This window comes from Capsicum annuum, chromosome 12, assembly GCF_002878395.1.
Source record: "Capsicum annuum cultivar UCD-10X-F1 chromosome 12, UCD10Xv1.1, whole genome shotgun sequence".
NCBI classification, from domain to species: Eukaryota; Viridiplantae; Streptophyta; class Magnoliopsida; order Solanales; family Solanaceae; genus Capsicum; species Capsicum annuum.
The window spans coordinates 221623695-221636293 of NC_061122.1; the positions used below are offsets into that span (position 1 = coordinate 221623695).

The 12599-nt window shown below is 33.5% G+C and overlaps 1 protein-coding gene across 1 annotated transcript; it reads right to left on the reverse strand.

Annotated features, from left to right (window-relative positions):
* Positions 1 to 6367: 6367 nt before the first annotated feature.
* Positions 6368 to 11718, reverse strand: LOC107849941 (monooxygenase 2). The gene is made up of 6 exons (XM_047400996.1): positions 11530 to 11718; positions 10853 to 10999; positions 10461 to 10529; positions 9788 to 9953; positions 8325 to 8556; positions 6368 to 7307 (listed from the first exon to the last, which is right to left on the reverse strand). Exons 1-6 carry the CDS (start codon positions 11625 to 11627, stop codon positions 6766 to 6768), a joined length of 1254 nt encoding a protein of 417 aa, XP_047256952.1. The 5' UTR covers positions 11628 to 11718; the 3' UTR covers positions 6368 to 6765.
* Between the last annotated feature and the right edge of the window lie 881 nt (positions 11719 to 12599).

Below are 12599 nucleotides of genomic sequence, written 5' to 3' on the forward strand. Positions count from 1 at the left end.
ATTTATACCTGAGGAATAAGTCAGGTATTTATAGCCATTAGGTGTCCCTTCAGAAAGGAAACATTGATTCTGAAAAATTACATTGTTACTGACCATGCAAAGCTAGCCTGCTCCAGGTCTATTCCTGATCTGCATCCACAGGTCGCCCATTTTCCGCAATAGTGTGTCTTTTTCTCTAAAGGTCGCGTTTTTTTCAATGTACATTGAGCATGGGTTTGCATGGCGTCTGAAATGCACATGCATATGGAGAAAATTATTCTATTGGATTTTTGGATTAAAACTTCACTTGTTTTACAAATTTCAAATAAAATTTATCTAAAAAATTAATCTCATCGATCGATCATTTTCCAAATCCAAATCCAAATTCAAAGTCAAAGTCGAACCGAGTGAGCGACGATGATGATGATGCGAGTCACCTCTTTGTTCTTGCCTCACTATCCATGTGGAGATGTGTTTCTTAATAAGAATACATGAAAGTTTCTTTCCCCCACCAATGTGGTAGAATTAGTAAATTTTCCTTATTTTTGAGTACACTTTCCTTTTTAAGTGTGATCTCATTTTTTTCCTCCACCAATTCCCTCCATTTACCATTCACACATTCGACTTAAACCCAACAATAATAATATATCTTTTTTTCCTACAATAGAACTCTAACCTACAGTTGTATACCTATAAGTATTTCATTATGTATTATGGAATATAGAGAAGTTGTTATTCAAAAAATCTTGGTTTCTGTATCTCATTTCTCTGTCATGGTATCAAGAGCCACAATCTAATTTTTTTTTCGTGCTCTCTGTTTTCTCTGCACAGGTACTTTGCTACCTTCTTGAGTATCTTTTGTGCTCTTTGGTTCCTTACACAAGTACCCTGTATCTTTTTTCCAATCTTTTGTAATTGGTCGATCAATGGATTCACAATCCTTTTCGCATGATCTGCTATCCACAAAATTGGATTGTTCTAATTTTGTTCTTTAGAAATTTCACTTTGGAATATTTGTTCAAGGAAAGGGCCTTTTTGGGTTGTTGGATGGATCTGCTCGTCCACCAACAAATGCAAAAGAGTCTGATCTCTGGAAATTAAATAATGCAAAGTTAATCACTTGGATATTTAATTTGGTACATGCTGACATTTCTATGGGGATGAGACCTTTCAGTTTTGCTTCTGAGATATGGACCCACCTCCGTACAATCTATCAATAAAGCAACCTTGCACGAGAATTTGAATTGGAATGCAACATTGCAAAATACATACAGGGGACAAAAATATTCACTCCTTTTATGATGGCTTGCAGTTACTCTAGTCGGAACAAGATCAAATTCTTGAGCAAAATATTTCTATGGTTGGGCTCAAGGAGGTGATGGGAGAATGGAAAAAGATGAGGGTAGTGCAATTCTTAAAGAAACTTTATCCTGGATTCGAGCCAATTCATGGAAGTTTCTTGAACAGTGAAGTCACACCTGCTCTTGATGTTGTGTTGGCAGCCGTCTTGCATGAAGAGACAAGACTTGAAACTCAGGCGGCCATGGAGTCAGCGCCATTACCTTCTGTTGCATTTCTTGTTAGAAAATCAACAGTCATTTCTTCAACGAAAAATACTAAGAGAAGTATCCAATGCTATGAATGCCAAGACTTTGGTCACATCGCAGCCAATTGTCCTAAGAACAAAAAAATACTGTGCTTATCGCAAAATTACTGGCCATCATATTTCAGATTATCGTCGTTGCCTAAATCATTTGTGAACTGCTCACCAAGCTTACCAGACAAAGGTCACTACATCATCTGGTCCCTTCCCTGTAGGTCATAATCTTGAAAAACTAATTCGAGATTCTATTGCAGCTACCCTTCCCGAAGCCATCTCAAGTGCACTCTTGGCATCCTCTTTAGGTACAAATAATTAATTAAATCTACTTGGCATCTAGATTCAGGGGCTTTCAATCATATGACAGGTGATTTGTCCTAATTCTCATCATTTTCTAGTGCTATTTCTAAACATGTTATTCATACAACAAATGGGCACACATTACCCACGTTGGGTATTGGTTCTGTTGAAAATCTTTTTAATTTTCTTTATGTGCCAAATTTGAAGGCTAATTTGATTTCAGTTGGTCAACTAGTTTATCAAAATTATGTTGTGAAATCCTCACCCAATAGTTGTGTTGTTTAAAATCTGAAAACAGGGATGATCATGGGCACAGGGCGTATATTTGGCAAAATATTTCTATTAGAGTTGGTTCATCGTCACTTGCATTATTGTTTTCTTTCAATTTCTATAGTGGATGTTATTCACTTGAATAAATTGCTCACTCTTTGGCATAATAGGATGGGTCATCCTCATTTTTCTCGGCTTCAGCACATGCTTAAATCATGTCTTCCTGCAGCACATCACATCCATTCCAGTCTCCCTTTGGTATGTACAAATTGTGCCGTTTCAAAGAGTCACAAGCTCTCTTTTCCATCTAGTTCATCCGCTTACGAAGATCCATTTGATTTAGTGCATAGTGATGTTTGGGGTCCTTCTCGTATTTTGTCAAGGATGGGATAGAAGTACTTTGTGTTATTTATTGATCATATATTTACATACATTTGAGTGTATTTTTATTAAAAATAAATTTGAGGTTCCTACTCTTATTATGAATTTTGTTGAATATGTTCATTCACAATTTCATTGAACTATAAGAAGATTTCGTTCTAATTTAGGAGGAGAGTACACTAAGACTAATCTTGTTGAATTTTTCAAAAACAAATTAATTATTGCTCAACGCACTTGTCCTCATACTCCGGAATAAAATGGGGTCGTAGAAAGAAAGAATCGTCATGTCTTGAAAACTACATTGGCTTTGTTGAGTACGTCGAATATGCCAAAAAGTATTTGGCCCGAAGCAGTACATACTTCTGTATATTTGATCAATAGACAAACTTCCCTTGTCATTGTAAATGAGACACCATACTTCAAATTTTTTCATAGTAAACCTGATTATTATCACTTACGCATTTTTGGTTGTGTTTGCTTTGTCTATCTTCCTGCACATGAATGACATAAGCTTTTGGCAAAGGTAGCACGGTGTATTTTTGTGGGCTACAATGACACACAAAGGGGTATCTCTGTTATGATTCATCTCGTCGTCAACTTCGAATATCTAAACATGTTATTTTCTTTGAGGATCAATTTTCTTGCAAACACAATTCTGAACATGCTTCAGAATCTCTCTCTTTTCTGTACAGGTTTGATGACGGTATGGTAGCTATTAACCCTCAGCTTAAATCTTCGAAACAACCCATGAATTATGATAATGGTGATCTCCAGCCCTCATCTCCTTTCAGTACTGACCCTCCGCTTGAATATCCAGAACAACTCGTGAACAATGGTAATGATGCTTCCAACCCTCATCTTTTTTTAGTATTGACTCTACATAGTCATTCTCATCTTCGGAAGAGGGACCCTCTAATCCAGTTACTCCTCTACATCGTTCTAATCGAACAAACCATCATGCTCTCGAACGACTTAGTTACTCTCCAGGGAAATTTGGTAAGTCCCATGCCTTACATACCACACTATATTCTGTTGAGATACCTACATCTTACTCTCAGGATTCTACACAAACCTATTGGAAAGAGACAATGTCGAACGAGCTTTATGCACTGAATGGAAATTCAACTTGGGACTTTGTTGATAAACCAACGGACAGAGTTCTCATTTGAAGTAAATGGGTGTATCCCATTAAAATGAAGGCAGATGATACAATTGATCTCTACAAAGCTCAGTTGGTTTCTCAAGGTTACAAACAACAATATGGGGTGAAGAATAAAGAGACTTTTGCACCTGTTGCTAAGATGACAACGGTACAGACATTATTGGCCTTGGCTTCAATTAAAGGTTGGACCTTTCATCAGTTGAATGTGAAAAATGTGTTTCTTTACGATGATTTGGAAGAAGTTGTGTTTATGAAACCACCACCTGGTTGTGCTCCGCCAAGACCAAATGTAGTTTGTCTTCTTCGAAAATCTCTTTATGGCTTAAAAAGGCTCCCAAAGCTTAGTTTGACAAATTTTGATCCACTATTCAAACTGCAGGCTTCTCTCAAAGTTCTTCAGATTATTCCTTGTTTCTTCATACTTCTCCAATAGGTATCATAATATTTCTTATTTATGTTGATGAAATTATTATCACAAGAAATAATCAAGAGAATATTACTAAGTTACAAAATTTTTTTGCATACCTCATTTAAGATGATGGACTTGGGAGGATTGACATTCTTTCTCGGGCTTGAGGTTCTATACTTACCTACTGGGATAATGCTTACACAACAATGTATTATAGTGATCTTGTTACTACGACTGGTCTTACTGATGACAAGGTTGTATACATCCCAATGGAGATTAATATGAAATACAAGGAGGCTGATGGCGAACCATTCAGTGATCCCACATTGTATTGGTAGTTGGTAGGATCATTAGTTTATCTCACTATGACAAGGCCATATATCTCATATGCGGTAGAAGTTCTAAGTCAGTTTGTGGCTAATCCTTATCGTATACATCACACTACATTATTTCGTGTCATTCGGTATGTCCGTGGTTCTATGAATCAAGATGTTCTCTTCCGTTCTGATTCTCCTATATATCTTGAGGGATATACTGATGCAGATTGGGTTGGTTGTCCCGATTCTCGTTGTTTAGTTACTGGTTGGTGCATGTTTCTAGGCACATACTCGATATTGTAAGAAACAATCACTTACGTCTAAATCATCTACGGAGTCTGAGTATCAGGCTATGTCGGCAGAAAGTTCGGAAATTATTTGGCTACAATGTCTATTATTTGAGCTTGGTGTTGCTATTATATCTCCTACGGTGTTACATGCTGATAACACTAGTGCAATTAAAATATCCACAAACCCTATGCAAAATGAAAACACAAAGCATATAGAGGTGGACTGTTATTGCATTCGGTAACTAGTTGTTGATTGTCTTATCACTCTGCAACACATTTCTTCTCATGATCAACTTGCCAATTTATTTACAAAGGTTATGACATGCGCACGACATAGCTATCTTATCTCCAAATTGCTACTATGTGATCACCGATATCAATTTGAGGGGGATATTAGGCAATATTATAATTGTATAGACTAAATATTCTCTTTCCTAGAATAGAACTAATTACAGATTGTGCAGTTGTAACAATATATATTATTTCCTAGAATAGAACTCTAACCTACAATTGTATAGCTATAATTATTTCATTGTGTATTATGGAATACAGAGAAGTTGCTATTCAAAAAATCTTGGTTTCTCTATCTCGTTTCTCTGTCATAAGCAATGCCTTTGAAACAACAGATTGAAAGTGAAAAGCACGTGAAATTGGAATGACCTGTGTTATTTGGTCAATAATCGTAAAGATAAAGTTAGAGGGTTTTCCAAAAATTGTAAGATTAATGAAAGATAAATTAACATTAATGAGAATCGACTCCTCTTTTTGATAGCGCATATAAACACTCACTTTTGTTTGAGTATCTTTAGTGATCCAACTAAGATGACACTACTCTCAATGTTACACTATAAAATGGTCTAATAAGACCCCCACAGAAATAAAGTGTGTAACAACAATTTCGACCATAATTTATGTGTGTTTTGAGTCATAACAACCCCACCACCACCCTCTTCCCCCTCCCCCTCTCCGGCCCAAAAAGAAGGAGAAGAAGTTAGTTCATGCATGTTCATTCTTCACCTAGTAACTAAAGTTTTTGAATTCATCTCTTTGTCAAAATGTTCATGATCAATTGAACCTTACTTGATGTAGAGAGCTATTAGACTCAATGCACTGTTTTTTTTTGGTTTTCATCCGGTGTCCGGTGCCCGCATTGGAGCCCAGACTAATCCGGATCACGCGTTGCAGGGCCCATTAAGGTGGCAACGCTCCCAACAGAGAGTTTTCTCCATACCCAAGGTCGAACCTCAATTATACAAGTACACTTTAGGACTCAATAAATGTTCCTAAAATCTGTAGCAAAACATTGAATCCAGTAGCAATTGACTAATGCCGATAAAAGCTTTAACACTATTTGTTAAAGTGCATATTTATTGCCACGGAAAGCTTTTATTGTTGTAGTGATATATAGGCTAAAGAATGAGCATGTCAACAGGTTATTATTGGAGTGAGCTTGGAGGAAAGTATGTGTCTTAATGGGCTGAACTGAAAGAGAAGTCCAAAGCAATAGAATATGAAGAGAAAGTATTGAGAGTTGTATAACCCATTGAGCTCTTTAATTAAATTTTGATTTTAGTTTATCATATGAAAGAATGTGAATATTTTATGGTATGACAATCAATGTGGATATTAGGCTAGAGATATGAGTAATATATCAAAATGTACTTGAATTTTGTGATTTTAATTAAATCAGTCAAGTACAATGTTTAAATTAGAGATCAGTTATCGAATACAGAAAAAGACTTTACTTTTAAGACACGCTAAAAAGGAAATTAATACACTGAAATTCAAATGAAGGGAGTTAACTTATAATACAATGACAATAATTGCAACCTTAATTTTAAAGCTACTAGCTAAGTGCTAAACCGAATATAGGACTTCCATACAAGCTTAATAAATTCTTACAATAATCTTTTTAAATATTTTTCTAGGTGACTTTATTTCTCATTGATCATAAAATCAACAACCAAATCATCACATAATTTGACATCTTCACTTCACCAAAGATCATGTGAACAACAAGAATTATAAAACAATCGATAGTTCCAACGAACAGTTACTCACTTTTGACATAATTTTCCGCAATCAAAATCGCCCATTTTCAACATCGTCTCAATAGTAAATTGAGCCAAGAATTTCTCCCTCAAGTAACTAATCACTTTCCCATTACTTTCTTGTGCCAAACCAACCAAATATGAAGTACTAATAAGGCTAAAAATCCTCCATCTTCTCTCTTTTGCATATTTCTCCAAACCAACTTTAATACTTTTGCACAATTGATCACCCTCTTGTAAACTTTTTGCAAAAATAGCCTCTGAAATGCACCTTGCAAGAACAACACTATCTTCTAATGCTGAACATCCACCTTGACCAATATCAGGTGTCATTGGATGAAGTGCATCACCAACTAAACAAGTGTTATTTTTGACAATATTGTCTTTCATTAAAATGTTCCATGGGGTTCTTAATTTTAATTTTGCGCAATATAGGCTATCTAATGAAGTTCTGTCTAGGATATTGTAGGCTTCTTTTGACACATTTCTAGCCAAACTTAGCACAAATTGCTTCATTTTTGTTGGACTTCCTTCAATGTTTTCATCATCTGAGATATACATGCAATTCAAAGGCAGATAATTAATTTATTAGTACAAATCATAAAAGAGAGAGAAAAAGAAAAGCATGCAAAGAAAAAGATTACTTTATGAAGAAAAAGTACTTAAAGATATAATTTATTTTATTATCCCTTGGCAAGAAAACGATATACCACTAGTTACCATTTCCTCTGTTTCATTTTATGTGGTGGAGTTTGATTGATAATAAAAATTTTAAAAAGATAAAAGAAAAGTGTTAGATATTTGCGCGGCTATAGATAATAACCTCATTAAGGTTAAGATGGAAGTTTAAATTTGAATAAATCTCTAAATAAAAAATAGCAACCTTCTCTTAGTTCGAACAAATTAAGAGGAAAAGTGTGACACAAAATGAAGTAAATTGAGTATATCATAACTTATCGATTTTAATATCGTATCATTTGGTCTAAAATAATGTCTAAAGTAACTTAGAAAAAGTGTTATTCTTTTTAAAGTAGATAGAAAATAGAAGAATTAACCTGAATAGATGCCTACTCAATCACATAAACTCAAAATAGTCGGCAGTTGTATAATATGTGTATAATCATATATAATTAGCGTATAAATATTAAGGAAAAAATAACGTAAATATACACCTTAACTTATCATATTTACAAAAATTCTCACCCTTATAGAGTAATTAAATCCCAACTAATTAGATATCTTCCTTGGATGTATCGGGGAGCTAGTTATGTATCCCGACAGACCAAAATCGGACAAAATGTATCACGAGTTAATTATGCATCTTTATAGAGAAAAAAATTATATCTTCGTTGGATGTATCAGGAGCTAATTATTTATCTCGACAGACCTAAAATCAAAATTTTCAGTAACTATGCAAAATATCGGGACTTTCTGTATTTAAGCTCATGACTATTGAAATTTATGTTGTTTGCCCTAAATATAACTTATGTATACCGGTAAAGAAACATAAACAGTGAATCCGATCGACTATTTACGTATAGATAGAAGGAACTAAGTAGACTTACAGTCAACAGCAGATGGAGTAAAAGTGCAAAACCAATACAAGCTCTTGTCATCACAAGGTAGAAAACCAATACGAACTCCACTTCCAAAATAAGCACAAAATTTGGGTTCAAATCCATGGGACTTTGGATACTCAACATATCCTCTAATTGCTGAACGGTTTGCATCAACTGGTTTTGGAAGCCCCATCCACTTAGCCACCACTGAGTTTACACCATCACTTCCTATTAACACCTATTTCATGCAAACTATATTTAGTTATTTATCGTGTTTAGAGGCGGATTCAGAATTTTCAATCTAAAGGTTAGAGATGGCTTACTGATTTCTGAGTAAATTATATATATATATATATATATATATATATAAGGCAATCCGATGTATTAAAGTTTCCGCTATATATGCGCAAGGTTCGGGGAAGGCTCCACCACAAGGCAGTGGCGGAGCCAGACTTTTGGTTAAGGGTGTTCATATTTTCCTTTGGGCAAAAAACTGTTTAAAAAGCAAAGAAAATAAGCCAGTGCTGCACTTGCCAAGGTTCAAACCCGGGTTGTTGATGCGGAAATGCACACTCCTGACCACTGGACTATGCTTCTCTAGCTTGTCAAGGGTGTGCAACAACATGTATATAGCCATAAATATTTATATTTAACCTATATACTCAAAAAAAAATTCCGGCGAAGGGTGTTCATCTGACCACCCTTCGTTGGCTGTGGCTCCGCCACTGCCACAAGGGTTATACGCAGTCTTATCTTGCATTTCTATCACAGGCTGTTTCCAAGGCTTGAACCCGGGACCTTCTGATCACATGACAACAACTTTACCAATTTTTTTATATATATGTGTGTGTTAAATGAATTTATTAACACAAATATAGAGATTTGACAAAAGCTACAAAATTTTATCAAATACGCAACTAGACTTCTAACTCCGCCATTGATCCAACTCAATTTTCTACTAGTAACTTGATTTTTTTTCATTCATGTCTTAAAAATAGTCAAATTCATATATACAGATTTTAATATAAAAGAAACTTTGTTATCAAGTGATCAACTGAAAAAATGACTGTAGCTAATTTCTCATAATAAGTGAAATTAACACCCTAGAAAATAAGTAACTCAACTTGTTATAGCAAGTTAAGTCACACAGACCACAGTTAGTAAAATTTCTTATATACTATTATATTTAAGTAATAGTATACATTATAATTTAACTGGTTATAGCAAATATATATAAGTACTCTTGATACGATAAATACAAAAAAATTTATATGATCAATCAGGAGGAGGTTTGGATTCTTCATCAAAAATTTACACTATATCTATAAAGTCGAAAGTTTTTTTTTTTTTTTAATATATATACAGTAGATGTTGAATTTCCTTAATTCTTCATGTATTTATCTCTTTATATTCTAAATATTGTTAGTAAAAATCCTGACTCCACCATTAATACAAAAAACACTATTTACCTTTGTTCGAAGAACAGTTTTATCTGCAAGATGCACCAATTTGTATAGTCCAGATTCTTCAATGGAAGTAACTCTTGAAGAATATTTAATAGTTCCTGGAGGCAGTTCTTTTTCTAAAGTTTCCACTATCTCCTGCCTTTTTATACAACGGCTATCATAATCAATTCTGTAATATATAGTTTAATTGAGTTAGTATATATGAGAATAAAAATAGTATATAATATAATATAGTTAATTTATGTGAAATAGTTTAAAATGATACAGAATTTTTGAAGTTTGTAGTTGAAACATGTTATATCATTTGTGGCGATAAATACATAAATGTGCCATTTAACTTGCATCATCTGGCATATACATCTTCTAACTTTGGGTGTGCACAAATAGACACGTAATTTGTATAAAATTGAACAAATAGATACACACGTTCTACGTAACATCTCACACGAATTGCCATGCAGGACTCATGTATACTTGTTCAAATAGTGTAAGTGTCTACTTGTACACACCGAAATTGAAGGACGTACATGCAAGCTTAGACCAAATTAAAGGTCGCGTTTATGTATTATACTATTAAAATATGACTTTAAATATGTCATAGTATTTGTATTATTATAAAATCTAAAAGAAAGTTTTTGTTAAATATATGCAAGCTTAGACCAAGTTAAACGCTTACGGTTTGTCATCTGCCTCGAGGGAAATTTCAGCAGTAGGCAGACCTGAGTCTGCAGAAAATGCTTGAAACCTACAAGAAAAAATTCATTAAAATCGTCTTTACTAGAGAGTGTTTTACCTAGAGACGGAGTGGCGGTTCATCCGAATCATCTTTGGCAGAAACTTACACTATTTATATATGATTAAAATCATTTTTATGTATATTTAGTAAATGTTGAACCTCCTTCAGCTAGTTCGTATGTATACTTTTAAACCCTTTAATGAAAATCCTGACTCCATCACTGATTTATCCCCTCTCCCCCCACCCCAGTAAAACTTTTTGACATGACGAGGACAAAGCAAAATTAATCAAGCCGTAAAACAGATACCAGACACCAAATGAAATAAACTTACCTAGTAAAGTGGAGAGAACGTTGCCTAAGGGAGTCTCCAACACCAAGAGCATCCAATGCCCTCCATGCATTGGTCCATAAAGCAAGTGCAAATCCTGTTGTCCTTAATGAATCTGATGACTCCAACACTATGCTTCGAATTCCGAGCCTTAAAACGATTTAAACAATCAGACCACTTAAACGATAATAAATGTAACTTTATTTAATATAGAAAAATGATAAGGGACTTGTTATGACATGTTAAATTGTTACGCTATCATTGTCTATAACTTAAATCCTAGTAAAAAATACGTTGAGCAGTGCATCATCAAAAGAACTTTTACGTGACATTCAAATCTTTTCCTCTGAAACTCGTGTAAAGAAGTAACTATCTGAAGGCGTCACCTCGACGCTAGTTGAACCTTCTTTGATCTAGCTCTTTTAATGATAACATACAAAAACTGTTACTCTTTTTTCTTTTTAATATTATTTGACTAGACATATGGATAATTATTTAAAGAAAGGGATTTTACCATGTATTAAGAGTATAATTAGTAGTTGTGGTCTTAAAAATTGACATGACAATTCGATGCTTATCGAAGTACGTTATTAACAGAAGAAAAAAAGAAAACGTCACATAAAATAAAATCGCGAAAATATTTTCTATTATAAGATTGGCCTTTAGTATAATTTATATACCTGTGAAGTGCCAAAGAAGTAGCAAGTCCTGCAAGTCCAGCACCAACTATAACAATATCCTCATTTATGATCTCCATATTCTCTTTTTGTGGCTGCATATATGATGTGCTTAATGCCTTAAATTGGCTAAGTGATATTATTCCTGCTCTATTTTTATTTTAATATATAGTTCTCAACTGAAATTGATTATTAAAGTTTGAGGGACATTTCCTATAAATAGAGGTGCAAGTCTTTCTTTATTTGTTAAAATATTCGAGTCAAGTAGGTCAACCCAAAATGGAAAGAATATGGATGGACCAAAAAAGATTACTTTTTTTTTCTACTTTAGAGTGGCATGTAGAGGGTCCAAGAAATGAACAAACCGAGTAAATGAATGGTATTTATTCAGTTTAATAATATTTATTTATTATTGACTTGACATATATGTTAAAAAATAATAAAATAATAGACGTAACTTTATAATATCACACTTTATATAATAAATGTAATGTCTTAAGCAATGCATAGAGTGATGAACAATTTTAATATATAGCAAAGGTAAAATCGATGAAAAAGGATAAATTATTTATTGATTTTTCAAATTAAATAAATAATATTGAATATCTAATTTTAGCATAGTGGACAAGTAAAGATGAATGGAGGAATCATTTATCAATTACTCCTTCCGTCTATCTCAATTTCTGTGACACATTTTTCTAGTCAATTTGAAATAATAGTAATAAATTTTTATATTTTACGTGACAATTTGACTATAAATTTCATTTTTCATTCTTAATGAAATGAATTATAACCACCTAAATTTCTCCGACTTGCTTTAGATCACAAATTTCAAAATTCATTTTTTCTTTTTTAAAACTTCATATCCAATCCAACACATACTCAAAGTTACAGAAATGACACAGTGAAGTCACTTTTGCTCTCTCCATCTCAATTTATGTTACATCATTTAACTGGGCACAATAAAAAAAAAAGTAGAGACTTTTAAAATTTGTGATCTATATTACTTGTCATATATGATCTAATAATATAAAAGTTAATTTACATTAATAAGTCATAACAAAAATTTGAAC

Bases quoted from the DNA above. Each gene is read 5' to 3' on its own strand.
- LOC107849941 (XM_047400996.1), bottom strand. From the start codon at position 11,627: ATGCAGCCACAAAAAGAGAATATGGAGATCATAAATGAGGATATTGTT. The intron at 10,530-10,852 runs GTAAGTTTATTT...TTTTTCTTGTAG, and splicing joins CGTTCTCTCCACTTTACTAG to GTTTCAAGCATTTTCTGCAG. The intron at 7,308-8,324 runs GTAAGTCTACTT...TGTATATCTCAG, and splicing joins TACTCCATCTGCTGTTGACT to ATGATGAAAACATTGAAGGA.